General features: G+C 46.4%; 1 protein-coding gene across 1 annotated transcript in view; it reads left to right on the forward strand.

The window, feature by feature from the left end:
• Positions 1–657: 657 nt before the first annotated feature.
• Positions 658–20,069, forward strand: part of LOC142568093 (uncharacterized) — a 118,706-nt gene continuing 99,294 nt past the window's right edge. Inside the window, exon 1 of the mRNA XM_075678184.1 lies at positions 658–854. Coding sequence (XP_075534299.1) covers positions 658–854 — 197 coding nt within the window. The remainder of the gene's footprint in view (positions 855–20,069) is intronic.

Here is a 20,069-nt window from a genome sequence, read left to right on the forward strand (position 1 = left end):
CGCTATTCTTCAGTGAGCAATAAAATGTTCCTTCCGCACAAAATGTCATTGATTAATTCGACAAATTGTTAAGTTTAACACAACAGACACGTAGGACATGAGACATACCATAGTCGAGGACTCCGGGCGATTATGGTTTCATTCTGACGTACTGCAGTATTTCTGAATTCTGCCTCCAGATGCTTGGAAAGCTGGGTAAATGCGCCTATGTACCATTACATTAGAAATAATCGGTACATTTGACGGATGTGGTATTTAAACGTACTTGATGCTTTGTTGATTCTTGCTCATTATATGGTATTTCCTTATACTTCTGTTTTTGTGTTAGCCTGCTTGTATCACTGCAAACGCCATCATGTTTTATACTATTGTAAATGAAGAAGTCTACTTTGTTTCATGATGCATTGTTTTTGTACGGTAAAATATTTTAGGACCTCACAGCTTAGCTCTAGGTCCAGGCCCGCTCGTGACGCGGTGTCGCGACCGATGGGACTTTGGTGCCGCGTCGCTGCTACGGACGCCTCATTTGTCGCTTAATTTGACGCTCAAAATAGAAGTAACTAAAGCAGACGAGAAACGTTTACTGCATTAGGCGTAAGTAAAGAACCCAAGAAGGGTGTACGTGAGCACCTCTAGACTCTGGTGAACTCGGCCTTCATGCTCGCGCTGTTCGCGCACGCAGCCACTGCAGCGGCGGTGTCCCTCCGGTGCACGCTGCGTGCCGCCGCGGCTGCCTGCTGCAGCAGCTGCTCGACGGCGGCGGTGACCGGCGGCTGCGCGACGCCGCAGGACTGGGCGCTGGCACACGCCGACCCGCTCTACCGGCGGACGCTGGCGGCCTTCATCGACAACAAGTGAGCGCATGTGTGTGAATGACGACAGTATCTACGCTCTTAGGGGGACACTAACGAGGCCGAATGAAACAGTTCCAACCGGTAAATATGCTTTTAAAATGACTATTTTACTTCGTTTCGCAGTAATTGAGATTGAATATTAGAAGAGAGAATGAGTATCAAAGTTCCGTTTATTGAAATTTGAGCCGGAACCACAGCGCCCGTTCGTCAGTGTGATTCCACGTATATTGAAATATTTTTTTCGTATTTCAGCCGCTGTGGCGCAGTAATATTTCTCCAGACTTGCAATACCCAATGCTTTGGTCACTTGAATTACCATTCACCTGACCTTCACTGAAGAAAACTAAAGTAGGCACGATCAGACGCCACCGAAATACATGACGTCACGGCTAGCTGTTGCGCAAACTTCACTTTGTTAACTTTATCGAATTAAACGGAACAGGGGTGCTATGCAGGATGCGCCGAGTTTCTCGTACACCCGAGTTTTACCCGAGTTTGCTCGACGGCAGTCAGTGAACGGAGATAGCGCGAAACGCGCTGAAGGTGCAGGCAAAAAAATATGTAGACAAAAAGCCGCGTATGACAACATGAGCGCACCCTGCGCGGCACGCTGCTTCCACGTTTCAAGCGCAGAAGGCTGCACAACGAAACGCGCCAGCGCCACGTATTGTTATCAACGGATTATCGCAACTTAGCGAAACCGTGACTGTCCCGCTGTCTGTCTGCACACTTGCCGTGAGCCGCTTGCCACGCCTTTCCCGGGCGCGTCAAGGGCGTGACTTTTCTTTCGGCCGCTATCTTTCTTTCCTCCATCGAATGCGAACAGGGTACATGCGGCGCATTCTTGCACCCACACTTTCACTCAAACGAATACGTTAAAGTACAGCAAATAAAATAATGAACATTTTATTTCTCTAAGTATCTCTTTTTTGTTTTCAACGCTGGAAATTTGTGATGACAAACGCAGATCGAACAAATTATTAAATTTTGCACTTCTTGCCGCGAGTGGCGACAGTGAGGCGAAAGCTCAGAAGCGGTACATTGAAGCGGGTCGCGCGCACGAGGGCGTTCATACGGTGATAAGTCGCCTAGGGGCGCTGCAGTGCTATTCTCAATAAAGTCGGTCATGATCCATGGAGGGTCATGGCCACTCTTTCTCTATTAGGGGAATAAAAACGCAGCTCCGCGGTACGGCTGTTCATCGCAGGCGCTTCACTAGGCCATTAAGGCTCCCGGTTTACCAGCTAAAAACGACACAACGGCTGTCGTTGCGAAATGGCGGTATGTTATTGTAGAGTGCGTAGTGACGCAGTTCAGTGAAAATGTACCAGTTTATCTTTGTGCGCGAAGCCTCTGCGATACAATGCGAAAAGTGCGTGCTTCCCCAGCGACACAATTCATCGCTTGCCCAGTGAAGGTGCCTCTGAGCGCATGTGCGCAGTATATGAGTGTGTTGTGCAGTCGAAGGTGCTTGCAGATTACCTCTGCTGGAGCCAGCAGCGATCGCAGATGGATATCGTAAAGACACCGTAGCACTCGCATTTTGGCAGGTGAGGGCTCTTGTGTGCAGTTGTGAAATCAGATTTCGAACGGAGAGAGGTGTTGGAACTGTTGAGTGCGCAGTGCTTGTGATGAAGAAATGCCATTGCACTGGGTCTAGAAGAGCGAGCGATTCTCAGACGCTGATCGTGTTTACGACGCTGTGGCTGCGTTTCATCACCGATGACAGAGCAGCCATCTCAGACGACTGCTGCAATACGCACTCCTCAGCATCGTCGTCCCCCTCGCCGCATCGACGCCTTGTAAGCACAGTGACGTGCCGATAATTATTTACTGTGCGCTACGCGCCACAATGCAGGCCATGAAACCGTGTTGTGCGGCCATCTCAGCCCGAGAAGATGTATAAGCCAGCGACAGTCAACGCTTTGTTTTCGATAGTGGTGCTCAGTACATCACCGATGACAGTGCGTTGTGCGCGTTTTATGTCGGCGGTCAAGATTGTTGATGCCTCTCAGCTCGACACCGCGTCGCTCTTGCCGGAAGATAAGTTGGGCGTGGCCCAACTGTAGTGGGTGCGCGCACAAGAGTTACATGCCTCGCGCGGGGCGTGACCTCTGGTTTTGATTGACAGGCGAACTCGTGCTAAACTCGTACATCGCGAAACCCCCTCCGAATTCAACTCGGAAACATGGCGGCGGCAGCAGCAGCCTGTTTCATTGCATCCAGCGGCAGCAAGCGTCAGTATGAGTGTCTGGACCCGTTCACCTACATGACCGACGGGGAGTTTCAGCGTCATTTTCGCCTGTCGAAGACATCAGTGCGCTGGCTGTGCGGCGAGCTAGGCGAAGACTCTCGTCTGCGGAGACAGCTTGGCGGGCTTCATTCGCTCACCGTCGTAGAGCAAGTCATCTGTGCGCTTCGTTTCTACGAGACTGGGAGTTTTCAGAGAAGCGTCGGCGCCGAGCGTTACATAGGACGCCATCAAACTACTGTTAGCCACTGTGTCAGAGATGTGTCTGACGCGCTTATCGATGCGGCAGTGCTTAAGCGGTGGCTAGCTTTCCAGAATACTGCGGCTGAGCGGGCATATATAAAAGAATGCTTCCTACTTCGTGGGAACATTACGAACGTAGTCGGGTGTGTCGATGGAACGTACGTAGGAATTAAGGCGCCTTCAATGTCAGCGTTAGTGTGATTAACATTGAAGCAATGTTTAGACACGCCATATTGCCAAATTCGTCACTTCTGTGTAGCCGACTTAAATTTTGTGTTAGCGACATCTGACATGCGGCTGCTAACGATACTGACTTTTTCGCTGGTTGATGACTTTTTGCCGATTGTTCTACTTGTCTGTCAGGGTGCCTTCCAAATGGCTCACTTTCTTGGGAAAGAGGTTAATTAAGTATAGATAAATGGATATCACAAATTGTGTGAAGTAACCTATGAATCCTAATCTCATAAAGAACTTGGGGGTTCTTCATTGGTGAAGTTACTTAGTATGCACAATGCTGAATTTTGGTCATGCGTAATCTATCGACCGCACTATGAAACAGCGAGGCATTGCACAATTTGTTGCAGCGCGAGATGTGGATGTTGCGCCAAGCCGGTTGTGCCTATGCATTTGTGGCGAAATGAAAATGCCTTGAGAATCTTAGTGTGTTGGCTTGCATGAAGAAAATACTTCAGATTGTTTGCTCTGTTCACCGTCGATGCATGTGCCAGAGGTTCAGTGTATGTTCTTATCTTGGAGGGGCGGCGTTATTCTGGATGGACAAATTGTATATTTTCGTCTCATAATGGGGCTCTAACTCTTAAGCAGTAGAATAATGCGCATCCAATGCTCTGCAAAACTCTCTGTACATGATGTCATGAACCACCAAGGCAAAATTACACATCGGGAGAAATGTGGTGCAGATGCCAATGAAAAGTGCGTATTTAACCCACCATGATAAAAATAAAATTGCAGAGCAAATAGACCATTTGTGCAGCTTTAGAGCAATGATTGCACAAAACGTGATATGCTCAAACGAGTAAACACTTGCTGCAATGCCAAAGTAGGCTGAGCGACATGCAGCGTATATTGGCATTGAACATGTCTCGTAACCATTATTTTTATTGTAAGCCCTCGCTGTCACACCTTTCCCTCCGGCAATCCCTTTACTTAAACGTACACTGTATTTCCTTTGGTGTCAGGAATCAAAGGGGCAAGCATTAACCAGCTTTGCAGCAGCAAGACTGGTTAATGCTTGCCCCTTTGATTCCTGTGAGTTTAGTGGTAAAGAATATGGCACGTGCATACATAAACCTGTGCTGCAAAATTTAACATTTGTGATTTTTTGGAGAATTTGTGTTGGGAAATTTCAAATATGTGCACCATTGTGGCCTAATAACTAGAGCATTGGTGATGTTGAAGACTGGGTGTATTGGTATAGTAGCTTGAAGTTTAATTGCACAACAATTCGACGGGACACAAAGAAGAGAAATACACACAGCAGAATGCTTTGCTGTGTGTGTTACTCTTCTTTTTGTGCCGTTGAATTGTTGTGCGATCCAACTTCAAATAGAGCATTGGGCTTCCTTGGTGCAGGACCGAGGAAGTGTGAGCTATTCGACAACATGCCAGTGTGTTGCCACACAATTATGGAAGTCGGAAGGTTTGCAAACAAAGCTTTGCTTTCAAATCCACCTGCTCATGTTATACAAGCACTGATTGAAAGAACCATCATACAAAATAATGGTGAAATGAATGGCCTGTGAAAAGTGTAATTTGTATATAGACACTGTTGACATAACAGGTGCCATACTGGCCTCAAAATTGTACTGCACAGAGCAGTTTGTTTCCTATGTGAAGCACAACCTCCCATTACATGCTGTGCAGACAACCAAGCTCAGTTTGTTTTGACGTGCTACACAACATTCACTGTAATCTGTTTTTGATTCTAAAGAAGTGCCAAACACCACCTCTTCTTCAAGGACGTCATGGGAATATTTGGCGAGACCTTTTGCAGCCCCTCATAATGGAAGTGTGGCCAGCCAGCTTTGCTTGGATGCCTTTATAGATTTCTGCTCCTGATCATTGTGTGCTATCAAGTTGCAGAAGTCTATGCAACTGATGCAAGGCATTACGTGTTTCTATAGTCGGATACAACTTTAGGAGGCTGCGGAATCTGCACTTTAAGGCAGGTGAACACAAGCCTGCACCGATGGGCACGCACTCTAGACTGACATCGTGCCGCCAGACAGACTAATACCTGCTCGTTGGAGAGGGACTATTTCTTTAGACATGGAGGCAATAGGCTGCTGCGTTTTGGTCATCTGGGCGGGGCCCCTCCTGTCTTCTGAAGTTTTTTCCGACTGTAAAGGATGCTGCTTTTTATACATCACAAAAGGACAAAGTGTACAATTATTTGGCCTATGAAATGGATACATCAGAAGTGTGCTATGCAAGGGCTTAAGATGTGTGAAATATAGTACAATATAGACAATGTTAAAGAATATGTGGTATCGAACATGCATGTAATGGCACATTTGAATCGGGGTGTGTTGCAGTCATATGCACAGTCTATAGGTGATAGCATTATTAAGCTCCTGCTGTTTCCTGTCTTCATTGTGAATTACACACACCGTTCATCTTGTGGCTAAACAACACGCACTGTATTGTTGCACATAGAAAGAACAAACAGCACAATGACGTGTATGCTGCATTAGTGTATTTCTTATTTACATGGTCCAAGAGTGGCACAGGTTGTCTTATGTTTTTGCCTATTTTGAAGGGACACCAATGCATGTTACAAGTCTCCTAATATGCACATCACAATGTTTACTGCAATAATTTTATTCATGTTCTTGAATAATAAACAAAATATTAAACTGAAAGCTCCTTTATAAGGTGCCTTCTGTGGGCTCGACAGGAGAGCAGTGAGGGCACCGATACTACTCTTGCAGAGCAGCCCTCTGGACCTCTGGCACACTCTCAACAGCACGTGCCTGGTGCTCGCCTACTGCCACCAGGCGGTTGAGTGCCTCCAGCAGCAGAATGTTTTGCTGCAAAAAAGTGTATTGGAATGAATCAGCCGCATACAAACCATTATTTACAAAGAAAAATGCTCGTTGCACTATTAGTGCTAAGTTCCCTTAACTGTGGACACCTCTAGTGTAGTATGCATAATAAAACAATGCGTTGGGACAACGTTGCTTTATTTTTCATAACTGGGGTTTTCTTTTTCAGAGCCAATTGTCATGTTGATTAGTGTGCCAGCAGCTAAGGTGGCCCTGCACCTTCACGAGTCTCTACTGTCAGCACCACAAACCTATTTTTGCTCGCTGCAAAACAAATGCCTCACCCTACAATCCCGTCTTATGCGAGCTGATTGCATCCTATGCCTACAAACATCATATTTTTGTCCCATTACGCAATTTTCTACCACCCTCGGCTGTAGTTCTCTCTCCTTGACATCCACTCTGTCACGCTTATGTTCTCACCTGTTATGAATTGGCAACAAGTGATCGATTACGTGCATGGCCTACCTGCTGATTCCTTTTTTTTTCTTAATCTCAACTAGCATATCAGTTGCCACGGTTTACTACACCACTGTCTTCCTGCCTTAATGCTATCTCCAACAATTTTTGTTACTTCGCTTTCTGCACAGTCATTGACATCTCAAGTTTCTTTGTTGACCTCCAGGTTTATGTCCCATATTGCATAACCGGTAGAATGCAATGATTCTAAATTTTTTTCAAGGATATCGGTAACGTGGCGATAACGATTCGGTAATGCCTTCCATGCGCTGTTCAACCCGTGAAATTTTTGTATGAGTTTCCTGCTTTTTATCAGTACCTGCTATTGATATTTCACCTGGATAAAGATACTCTTCTATAAATTTTGCGGGCTTAATGTCACTCATGAATTTCTGTTATCTCACCAAGTTAGTGAAGGTTACCTTCAGCTTTTCCATATTTTCGCGGGCCCACTTGCATGTAGAAGCACGAACACTCATTGGTTTTCACTGCCTTCTTTAAACTGCTGGACATTCAGTTCGTTACTACGAAAGCGACTTAATCCGTGCACTCTTATTATGCTAAATATCAAACAGTAGAAATATACTTATCTGCAGTTTGTCGATGTCTCCTTCACTGTGTTGGTAGCGAGATCCATCGTCGGTACCACCTCCTTGTCGCATCATAGCTATATAAGATGTAATGTAACACTATGTAATGTTCGTGACGCTCGCAGAAGCAGCACCGGACAAGTTGTTTCTTCAGCACTGCGCCGTGAACAGTAGGTGCGCGTTGCGATCTGTAAAATCGCCGAAGCTATTGGCAGTCTTTCGGGGTGCACGGAAAGATTGCTCACGGAGGAACAGAACTATCCAAGAAATAGTGGTCATCGTCGAGCCTGATCACTACGTCGCGCACTGCAAGCTCGTTGTACGAGTTTGTTTACACTGGGCGCCTCCGATGCTTAGCCGCCATGCTCGCCCGGTGAATGGATGTGATGACGCCACCACAGCGTTCCCTCGTGGTATAATGCGAAGCGTACTAAATTACAAACTAGTCTAATACACATTCAGTGTACATGTTGTAAGCTTTAAAATGCTTCTAAACCACGTTAAACTAACTAATAATATTGTACTAAATTCGTTTGTATTATAACTCGCTTGTCCATGTAATGCACTCGGTGGAACGACAAACAAGTGAAAGAAGGCACGACCATGCACCGACGGTATGATCACGTGAGCCCCAGTTAGTCGACCGCCCAGAAGGCAACGCCCAAGGAATGATAGCCAGCCAGAGTGAATCTAGATAAACCAATGAAACTGGAGGCTTGTCGAAAGATAAACTGTGTCTCGGTACCATTCGTGCTTTCATCTTGGGGTGTCGCCAGAGCTCGTGAAGATCCCGAGTTTCGCCAAACTCGGCGCATCCTGCATAGCACCCCAGTCCCGAATTTCGAGTAAAAGCACCGTGTCCAGGCTTGCGCCAGTCGACACGGCCTTTGTCTCCGACCTTTTCTGTTCTTTTCTACACAATAATACTAAAATGATTTTCTCCTTATATTGGCTGACAGCTCGTGTGTGCATCCTTCTTTTTTTGTGTTCTGTTCCGTTCTTGTAAACATAAACGCGATTTAATTTTTTCGTGGTTCTTGCTCTGTCCTCGGCCCTAACAGTTCACAGTACTTCTATCTCTATTAGACTTGACTAGAAAACCTTATTGTGGTTCTGCAGGATGTGCTTAGGGCGTAGCAGGCGTCCCCCTCATAGGGAGCGACAGGGAGCAGCTGGCGGCCGCTTAGGCGGGCCTGCTGAACGGCCCATTGCTAGGCGGCGAGCAGCGAGCTTCTGAGGGACTTCTCCCACTTTCCCGAGCTGGAGTCGGGAAGAGCGTTTCTACACTCCAGAGCACGTGTGCGAGCGTCGCCGTGTCTCCGCGCGAGGGGCACGTGCTGCTGGAGTTACGCGTCGGGATAGAAAACGTGTAATATGGCGGGGTTTGGGTACATGCGCCGTCTTTATAGTAAGCGTAGTGTTAAGTTTCCAGTGTGGTGGCGGAAAGCTGCGGCGCCCCACGCAGGTAGAAGTATTTTGTGATTGCACTGTACGTAGTGAGTGCTTCCCGGTGGTCCTCTAGTTCAAAGAGATGGGGTTGCCCGGGGACGGCGTGGTCGGTAAGCGCGCACGCTGCGTCGTAGGCGAACTCGTTGAGGTTGGGCGGGGTGCCAGGAACCCGAAAAAGATAGGCGCGGGGAACCATTTAACAGCGTGGTGCTTGTGAGTGCTCGGATCTGAGCTATGGAGGATGCGTAACGCCTGGTTGGAGATGACGCCACGTTCGAAGGCTTTGAAGGCCGGTCTGTAGTCGCTATAGATCCTTTTCCGTTTGTCGTCGAGCACGGCTAGCGCTAAGGCTACTTGCTCCGCCACCTCGGGGTCTCCGGTAAGGACCGTGGCGGAGTCGAGTCCGGTGCGTGGATGTGACAGCGCCAAAGACTTACTTTTTGCTGTTGGTGGCGGCGTCCACGAACGTGACGTCGTCCGCTTTGATGTCTATGCGCTGGAGGAGGGCCCGGGCAAGGCGCCTCGCTCTGTTGTGGTAAGGATGTACGTTCCGCGGAGCGATCGCCATGAGGTCTCGGATCTAGCGGGGAACCACGTCAGCTTTGTTGGATCTTTGGTCATCGAGAAAAAGCCGAGCTCGTGCAGACTGTGGTGGCCCCGCCTTGGTGGTCGTGAGTCGGACCACCTTCGTTCGCTCCTGAGCCTCGGCGATCTCTTCTAGCGGGCTGTGCACGCCGAGCTCGAGGAGTTTCTCCGTATTCGTGTCTATGTTCCAGATCTGCTGCGCATTTTCTGTTGTAAATTATTACATGCAAGAACAAAATATATTTTCAATGTATGTTGTACGTACAGAATGGCGGCTCCCGGCACTGACACTGTCGCTGCTCGCCAGTAACCTCCCCATCCCACCACCCTGCCTCCACTTCGTTCACTTCAGATTCGAAAGGGGGAACTGTGGGCAAACTGGTCCGACATGTTTGAAAAGGAAAATAACTACGACTTCAGATGGGACTTCAGACGAAGAAGTGAACAGGACGAGCGTAAGTCACCGTGAGCCGAGATGTTAGTTACTCTGTGAGCCGAGATGTATGTGCTCAGAAGTACGGTACACGTGAAGAAATCATACAGAAATTCTGAGAATTGTCTACAAATGCGTAAGCGTTCTTTGGCTCGGTTGTTACTTAGCTTTTTCTTTTGTTTCGCAAATTTCAAGTTCGCCCACTCCCATGTCCCAAGTTGACCGACCCCCAAATTTCAGTTCGTGCACGCCAAACTTAAAGTTGGCCCACCCCTACTATTGCCTTACCCATGCATTCTGTATGGAGCCTTATGTATCCTTATAGGCAACGTGTCTTGCTTATCAGGTTGCGGACACGATTTGCTAACAAGATAACTGGGGGGGGGGGGGGGGGGTACTCACCAAAGAACGCATTAAAGCTCAGTGTAGAACACGTGATGAGTGAGTGAGTTAGTGAAAAAACTTTATTTGAGGTCTCGCGAGTCATTCACATTTTCCACGGGACCTATGCAACCATGACGACGTTTACCCTTCTGAATATCGGCTGAGACGACATTTGCCCTTCGAATAGGTCCTTCTTCCTCAACGTCCTTTAAACGTTATTCCTGATAGGCACCTCCATGTCACGTACAGCTTTGTGGAAGACCCCTCTCCCTCGTTAGTTTCGCATGGTGAGACACCGATGCCACACCCACCAGTCATACCTTGAAACAGTAAACTATTGGAATTGTATTATTTACCATTCTATAGTCACCAGTGTTATCCTTAGTATGGGTAACGAATGTGAGCCCGAGCCCCCGTAGCCTTTGGAAAATTACCCGAAGGCATACAGATGGGCTTGCGATAATTACATGCACTTTCGCATATTTACACTCTAGGTTGAAATGTACTTTAGTGATTACACATCTATAAATATCTAGCCGACCCGCCGTTGTTGCTCAGTGGCTATGCTGTTAGGCTGCTGAGAACAAGGTCGTGGGATCGAATCCCGGCCACGGCGGCCGCATTTCGATGGGGGCGAAATGCAAAAACACCCGTGTACTTAGATTTAGGTGCACGTTAAAAAACCCCAGGTGGTCGAAATTTCCGGAGTCCTCCACTACGGCGTGGCTCATAATAAGAAAGTGGTTTCGGCACGTGAAACACCATAATTCAATAAATATCTAGCCCTCTCATTGTTTCAAATACTATGACCACATTGTTTTAGCCTAGCTTTTACAGCAATAATAATGTGAATAATATTCTTTGACGACTTCCACCGTTTAGAGTCTGTCTGTCTGTCTGTCTGTCTGTCTGTCTGTCTGTCTGTCTGTTTGGGAGCCTGTTGACGATATAACAAGCGCCTGAGTTGACATGGACCACAAAATGAAGGGACATCGTCAAGCGCTGACTTTCAAACGGCATTCATTACAACTAAGCATGAGTATATAACCTCCCGCACTTGATCACAACAGCACGGGAGGCTGGAGAGTAGGAAAGATTGTTCCAGTCCCCAAAAAAGGTCCTCCATCGTTGTGCTCTAGTTGTCGTCCCATTTCACTCACCAGTGTTTGTTAAAAACTAATGGAGCATGGTATTTACTCTCAGATCGTAAACTTTTTAGTATCCAATAACCTATTTCATCCTGCTCAACATGGCTTCCGTAAAGGTCTTTCATGTGACACCCAACTAGCTTCATTTCTTCATGATCTAAGCTCTAACCTCGACTTGAACGTACCTGTAATGCGATTTTCTTAGACATTGAAGAGGCATTTGACAAAGTTCCACACCAACGGCTACACTAAAACTTTCCCGTCTCAAGATTAATTCATTTGTACTAGACTGCATACGTAGCTTTCTCACTAACCGACAGCAGTTTGTATTTGATAACACGCAGTCATCTAAACGATCTTCTGTCCTTTCGGGCGTACCACGAGGCACAGTTCTCGGACCACTACTCTTTCTAATTTACATTAATGATCTTCCTACTGTGACTTCTTCTAACATTCGATTGTTCGCAGACGATTGTGTAATTTATCGACGCATAACTGAAACTTCAGATGTGGATTTGCTTCAAAATGACCTAAAACGCATTGAATTATTGTGTAACGAATGGTTGGTGTTTTTAAATACTGAAAAACCTCGCTAGTTTCTTTCCATCGCAGACAGCACCAATCAGGGAAATACACCATATGCGGCGCCGAAATCTCATCCGTAGACTCATATAAATACCTCGGCATAACCTTTTCAACTACCCTAACTTGGTCACATCATGTCATTAACTTAGTCAATGCCGCGAATCGAACCCTCAGTTTTCTCCGCCGGAACCTTAGACTTGCTCCCCCATCAGTAAAATTGTTAGCTTATGCTACATATGTCCGCCCTAAGTTAGAATATGCATGCTCGGTCTGGGATCCTCATCAACATAACCTATCTAATACACTAGAATCGATTCAAAACCGTGCAGCTCGGTTTATCTACTCGGAATATTTTGATCATGCAAGCGTGTCTGAACTAAAAACCCGTGCCTGTCTTACTAATCCCGAATCGCGATGTCTTATTTCTAGACTGTCTTTTTCACAAATTCTATCATTCACTACTCCACATTTCAGCTATATTACCAGCGCATCGTCAGTCCAGCCGCATTAACCACAGCAAAGCCGTGTATCCTCCCCCGGCGCAGACTACCTCTCATCTACGATAATTTTTTTGTGAAAACCGCCAGGGACTGGAAAGGTCTGTCTACCAACGTCACGGCCCACTGCGACACTTATCACTTCAAAGCTGCTCTCGAATCACTGTTCTGTTAAACTAAGCCCATCCCTCATGTAACACCTCATCTCTGGGGCCTTTGAGGTATAATAAATAAATAAATAAATAAATAAATAAATAAATAAATAAATAAATAAATTGTGCAAGTTAAGACCAAGTTAACTAGGCCGGGTCACAGCTGGCTAGCCTCTTACACCGACGCAGTGGACCATGTTGCCTAACACCTTATGCCACTACGTATGCGCTCGAGGTCGTGATGCCATCGTCATCGTAGCATAATCGTCATTACAACTTCTCAATCTGACTTGTCATTGAGTCGTCGTCACCCCTCCTACGCCAATCCAGTGACCCAAGTTTTATAATATGTTGAGGTGTTTGTGGTCGTGATGACGCCATGTTTGTTGCATCATCGTCATTCCGACTTTGCCATCCTATTCTCTTCGTGTCATCGTCGTCATGCTACCGTCGTCGCACATTCGTCATAAAGCCGTCATGCATTCTTTGTCACACCACCATCGTGATGCCTTTGTGGTAATCATATCTTCGTTACTCCAGTTTCGTTATCTGACTCTCGTAATCATATCTTCGTTACTCCAGTTTCGTCATCTGACTCTCGTCATGTCACCGTCGTTATGTCATCCTCGTCACGCAGGCATCGTCATGCTGCTGTCGTCATACACTCGTAATTTCATTGTCTCCACGCCGCTGTCTGCCATCATCGTCATTGTGCCATCATACGGCCCTCATCATGCGCTAATTGTCTTACCATCGTTCTGTTGGCGTCGCGGTTGTTCGAGTGGTGTCAATATAATCTCGTCATACGACTGTCATCATGCCGTTGTCGTCATGCAATTGTCGTTATACGGTTGTCGTCTTGCGGTCACCTTCGTCATTGAACGTAGTGAGGTCATCATACCGTCGCGGTTGTGGCATCGGCATCGCTCCAGCTTCATCATGGGCCTATCGTCATGATGCGTCGTCAAACCATCGTCGTCATAAAAGCCACATATTACATGCGCAGCCGCGACATTGTCGTCACACTCTTGTCACCCCATTGCCTTCGTACCGCTGCCATGCCGTCGTCGTTATGAGTGAGTGAATAAACTTTATTGGGTCCGCTAAAACGCGATAAAACGCGCACCCGGCTAGTCGCAAGACGGCACTGACAGATCATATATCCAGCTTTTCTGGACGCAAGTGTTTAGTTCGCGTGAGTGCCACCACGTGGCGTACTGACCTTAAGCTTTTCAAACTTCCCGCGGTGACGCGTGATGACGACAACAAAACAAAAATAAAATAATTAAAAGCTTTCCCTGCGCATTGAACTTCGCCACAATGCTTGTCCCGCCGGCGTTATCAGTGTTCTTGATAAAGCGTAGCCGCTCGTCGCCTGGAAATTACTCGTGATCCTAAGAGCGTTTAGTCGTGACGAGCAATGGTTGATCTTTTTTCTTCTTGTTATTTTTTTCTTTTTCTTTTGCTTCTACGTAGTGAAGAAGCTAGGCCAACCGTCAGAAGCTCTTCGTGGGAGCCTTTCGTCAGTCGGCACGCATTGTTAACGTCCGAACATCGCACAGCGTTTACTAGAGACGCCGTCGCGGACGGATCTTGATTTTCACCTATCGAATTCGTTAAGGTGCACACAATTATTTCACTAGCGACTTTGCAATGCGCATTCATGGGCTACCGCCGCAGCTGCACATCTAGATGTGCTTAAGTATTAAGACATATACATGGATATGTTGGTTTTTCACCTTGACACAAAAGTCACGACCCAATAATTCAGCAAACTGTCCCTGTGTCGTCGCAGGGTGTGAGATCGGGCTAGTTGGTATTCCATGCTGCAGTGACTAGCGCAAGAGTGGACACGGGACACTAAAGAGGCGACAAGGATAAGCGCAAACTTCCAACTGGGCGCTTGTCCTTCTAGCCTCTTTAGTGTCCCCTGTCCACTCTTGCGCTAGTCACTTCAGTCTGTGTAGTCATCCGTTAGCACGCTATGGGTGAAGCTGCTCGCAATATTACGTCACATTTACTGGCCACCAGGCCAGGTACACCTTTGGATATTACATATACAATACTTGCAGTTAGTTTCCAGAGTAGTCTCCAATGACGGTTATCCACGTGCGTGAAGCAAGAACGCTATTTAAAATTATTGTGCAGTAATATATGCGGGATGTGTATGTTCTCCACATTCTCTACCATGTTACCGTTCCGCCGCAACGTAGACTCGCAGCTATCGAACGCCGTGAAGGCTATCCACATACTCAAAGACCTGGCGCACAACTCCTGACACTTAATTGTATTCAGGAGTTGTGCGACTGCCCAGGATATCCTTAACGAATGTTACATAACACAGTATGAGGTTTTACTTGCCAAAACCACGATTTCATTATAAGGCACGCTGTAGTTGAGGATTCGAGAATAATTTAGACCACTTGGGATTTTTTAACGTGCGCCTAACCCTAAGTATACGGGTGTTTTCGCATTTCACACCCACTTAAATACGGCTGCCGTGGTTAGGATTCAATCCCGAGACCTCGTGATTAGCATCCGAACCCAATAAAAGCTAAGCAACTACGGAGGGCAAGGAAAGTTGGCAGTTCGAGGAAGGTGACAGCCGGCACGTGAGACAATTTGTTCCCACCCTCATTGCGCGAGAATCGGTGCCAGCTGTCGAAGAGTGACACCGTAGAATGCACTGTATTCAATGTGGTGGAGTCCGCGTCCAATATTTCAGACCCGAATCATGCTGTAACTACTGAAGACCAGGCATCTGGCTAATACGCGCAGTCGCTTGACAGCTGCCGAGCGCTGGCGTCGGCCACAGGACCTATACTTGACCTTTGTTCAACTCTTACCGACATTCTCGCCTTATTTCGCACCGTTGCGTTTCAACTGAACTGCTTCAACAGTCAATTTATTTGTGCCAAAATTTGGCCACCCTGTCAACGTTATGGTTTCTTATTTTTAAGTCATCTTTTATGTTTAGACTAATGCTGTCCTGAAATTTTCAGCGGTTTCACCTTTCCCAAAATTCCCGCATTTTTGTCGGCCTCTGTCCATATTTCGGAGGATCTTTATTAGACGTGGAAACCATTGCGTGGCCCCCTGGTCAAGCTGCTCAAAAAGTCATTTTGTATCCCTGAGGTCTTGTGCAAGCTTCTGCCTTCTTGCCGTTCATCAAGCTCCTGATTTCCCTGTCACCTGTATCCCATTTTGACGACTCCAAGCCCACAGAAGTTGGCGACGATATAATGTCCATGGGATTAAAGCCATTTAAATCAATTCTACTGTAGATACGACAGCTGCTTTTGCTCACTGTGGATGGAAATATTGCGTTAATGAGCGCCATTCTGAAGCATCTAAATTGATAGTCACAAAATTATGCGGATCCCGCGTATGTGCTAATCGATGTAAGCAAAGCTTTCTGTGTTTGTTGTTATGTTAAACGTAATCTCCACAGAGTAGTCAGGCACCCTCTAATGAAATGCTGTGAATGTTTGCGTGATTACGCCCGCCATTGTGATGCAAATAAACATAACTCCAACTCATTTTCTCAGAAATAAACGCTGAATGAAACGCTGACGTCATCCTGAACAAGATCAACAAGCGCCCTAGTGCTCGATCTTACGATGCCCCTATTCGTAAGCTTATATTCGTGATTTGGTTATTTGGGCAGTGGGGGGGGGGGGGCGATGTGCTCTTATACCGTAGAAACATCCCTCGGACGTCTCTGATGTGCTCGTTTTTATTCTCAAGTACCCAATGAAAACTGTCATCGCTGCAACTTCATGATGTCCTGGTGGCAGGCCACCATGGCATGTCGCGCAAGTATGACCACGCTGATTCATTTGGGTTGGCATATACTATTTGGTGCGTTATACTTCGCCACATTCATTTTTCAAACTATACCAGAGCTCTAAAAGGGCGGCCAACTCACTACGTCCCTTTTCTCTCTTTACTTCCGCAAAGTGTGTGTCTATCGCTGTGGTTACCAAATACGCCCAGCGGTATGCTACCACTCAAGCCTTTCTGTCGGCTGAGCAACTGAAGTCGCAGGCTTTCTTCAACACGGCGTCGACGTTCAATATGGCTATCCTCAATTACTTTCCGCGGACTTCGCTCACCGCCGTCTCTTCAATGTCATCTCCTATACTACTCGCTCCTGCTAGACACAACACAAACACGCAACGACCTTAATGAAGTATCAATAACACGCTAGTTGACATGCTGTCGACGTATATTTCCATTGAGCACCGAGATTGGAGCTTGGTCCTGTCTATGGTGACATTATTGGGCTACAGCTTCGCTCAACAACACCGCTCGTTACTCATCACTTTTTTTTTGTCGACAAGAGCATAGCGTATTTCCTCTGAATGTACTTTCGGCTTTAAGTGTGACCTTGCACGCCCGCTTATTCTGTTACGTTGACGGCGACCGTTGTCGTCAGGCTGCCGCCTAATTCTGAGCGTCGCAGTCACCAGAGAGCACAAAAAGCTGTCTTCCCAAACAAACCACCGGGATTCGAGCCCATCTCCCAAATGCAGCATTTTGCATTTGGGAGATGGGCAGTCTAACAATTACGCTACCACCTGCCTCCACCAATTTCTGTTTATCTGCCTTCTCACTTCTCGTTTTTGCCGCAGACGCAGGAAGAACGGATGCAGAAACGAAAAAAAAAAGTAAAGATTGCTTGAGCCACCAGTGACGCATTACATTAACTTTGGCAGGTCACCCTCATTGGAGCGCATGTAGGCTTGCGGCTTTGTGCAGACTGTGGGTCGCCTTAGCTTTATTGTAAATTTGCTTTCACCAACTCTCTTCAGCTAGAACTTAAACGCCGGACAAAAATTAGACCTACCGTTGAATATTTTTCTTCTTTTCTAGGTTTCAAGCAAAAACGCTCATTTACACAAATAGTGATTTTTTTAAGAATGGGCATAAGGATACTATATTTCAAAATCATGTTTTGTCAATACGGCCCGGCACCACGTATCGACGAAAGGGCATCACAGTGCCGATGCATGCGGCAGGTTATTGAACGAAGAAAACAGGAAACGACTGTTTTTCAGTTCTCGCAACATATTGCACACAGAACACAAGGCGCTCGCCACCATGGCATTTTTTTTGACAACAGCGACACACAATGCCGGACTGATATACTTTCTAAAGGGGTCTCAATTTATTTTTCATCGCAGAACCGCAAGCATAGTTGCCTCGCGCGTATACCGCAGCCACATACTGTAGCTGTGCTCCTTTTCCTCTAACAATATGGCCGCCGGCGGCTTCACGCGCTCCCGTACGTGGCGGATTGGACTGTCACTCCAGAAGTTTAAATGCATAACCTCTTTGCATAGAAACGACGTCATGATTGTTAACATCACTGCTCTCCAGACTGACTTGATGAACTAACTCATTGGTGCGGCAGGGCAGATGGTAATTAACGCAGACACAACTATACATCTCAAGTTTACTTCCGCTGCTAAGACGATTCCTAATGCTTACACAGTCAATAATACTATCATTGAAACTTCAGCGTCGGTAAAATACCTTGGTGTAAATTTTAGCTCGTATTTATCCTGGAGCACTCATATTGAACTTATTACTACCAAAGACTTAAAAAAACTTGGTCTTCTGAAACGCCGACTACACCAAGCCAACCAGGACACAAAACTGCACACATTCAACATGCTAATCAGGCCTGTGATAGAATACGCGTCCATGATCTGAAACCCTCATTATACCTATCTTGTTAACATGTTGGAATCTATACAAAACAAGGCTGCTCAATTCATCCTTTTCCGTTACTCTCGGTATCAAAGTGTAACAGCACTGAAAATATCGCTCCATCTCTCGCCTCTGGTCATGCGCAGAAAACTCAGCCGTTTATCTTTTTTCCATACTCTCTACCACAGCAACACACCATTCGCAAGTTCACATCTCCCGGTGCCGCACACATGGGCTCGTGTATATCACATGAAGAAGACTAAACCCATTTTCGCTCGGACAGAACAATACAAATACTCACCTTTGGTCCTGGCTATTGAAGAGTGGAATTCGCTTCCTTCTAGCATTGCGGCTATCGCTGGAACATCATCATTTCAAACAGCTCTTTGGTCATACTTAGAGAATTCCACTGTAGAAGGATGTGCGTTTTCTTTTTTCTCTTTTTTTTCAGTGTGTGCGTGTGAGCCGTAACGTTCCGTGGAATGTTAGATGACATGTTTTGTAACTTCTGAAGGTGCGATTTTTGTTTTGTTTTGTGAGATTTGCTACATGTGCATTTTTTCAGTACCTGTTTTTAGCCATCTTTTCCCCTATTAACTTGTACCTGGCTTATTAACTTGTTTATTCCTGTCTTCAACCGTTTATGTTCTGTGTTGTATATTGTTAAGTTTTCTTTGATGAATCCCCCCCTATGTAATGCCGGCATTCGGCCTTTAGGCTATTGAAATAAAATGAATATTGTTGGCTTGGATATGTTTGGTACGGGGCCCAAGTCGGTACTCTGTCTTCTAACGTGTTCTTTTGTTTTCGTCTCTGTCTTGAAGGGACGCGCACCGTAACATGCTGCAATGGTGCTTGCGTTGAGCGTACCTAAGGTGAGAAACGCGGTTATAAAATGTCTGTTCACTAACTTGTGCAGTAAACCCATGATTATAGTATTCGCGCAATAGTAAGAGTCACGAGTATGGCAACCGTAACCGCAAGCGTCACGTTATGGTCGTAACTTGTCGCGACAGCGTAGATGAAATCCACTGACCCTGGCACTAAGAAATACGTGGCGAGGTATGGCTGACGAATAATTAATTGCGAAGATTGGTTTTCAGTAAACGTTTGTAACCAAAAACGGCGGGTGCTTATACTACCGCAAAGGACGAATGCTGGGCGGTGACTCCAATCATTTACTCGCCACATCACACATGTATATACACTGGAATTCAACTGGTTTCACCAACTCTTGCTTATGTTCTCTCCCCCCTAAACTGCGACTTCGCCTGCCACCCGGGCTCCAGCTTTTCCTCTTTGTCCCCGCTTCTTTCCCAATCTGCTGAGACGGGCTTCCACTGCTGCTTGCTCTTCTTTTTTCTCAATAAATGAAGGCATTCATTCATGCATTCCTATGTTACCGCAGAAAATAGCGTGTCTTTATCTCCATAACCACCCTTTCTCTCACCTGGACTCTCCAATCGCAAAACAAAGTTGCAGTGTTGCAAATGGCTGGGCGTCACATATACAATTTTCTAGGAATGGCCAGTAGCACGGCGGGCAATTTTCGGTGGGTGACGAGACAGTATATAGAACACCTTCTCTGCCATATCCACACTCAGTGCTCTGCTTCGTGAGCTACTATTAGCCGCTACTACGAAGTACGAAATGAAAGAA

Source organism: Dermacentor variabilis, unplaced genomic scaffold, assembly GCF_050947875.1.
Source record: "Dermacentor variabilis isolate Ectoservices unplaced genomic scaffold, ASM5094787v1 scaffold_16, whole genome shotgun sequence".
NCBI classification, from domain to species: Eukaryota; Metazoa; Arthropoda; class Arachnida; order Ixodida; family Ixodidae; genus Dermacentor; species Dermacentor variabilis.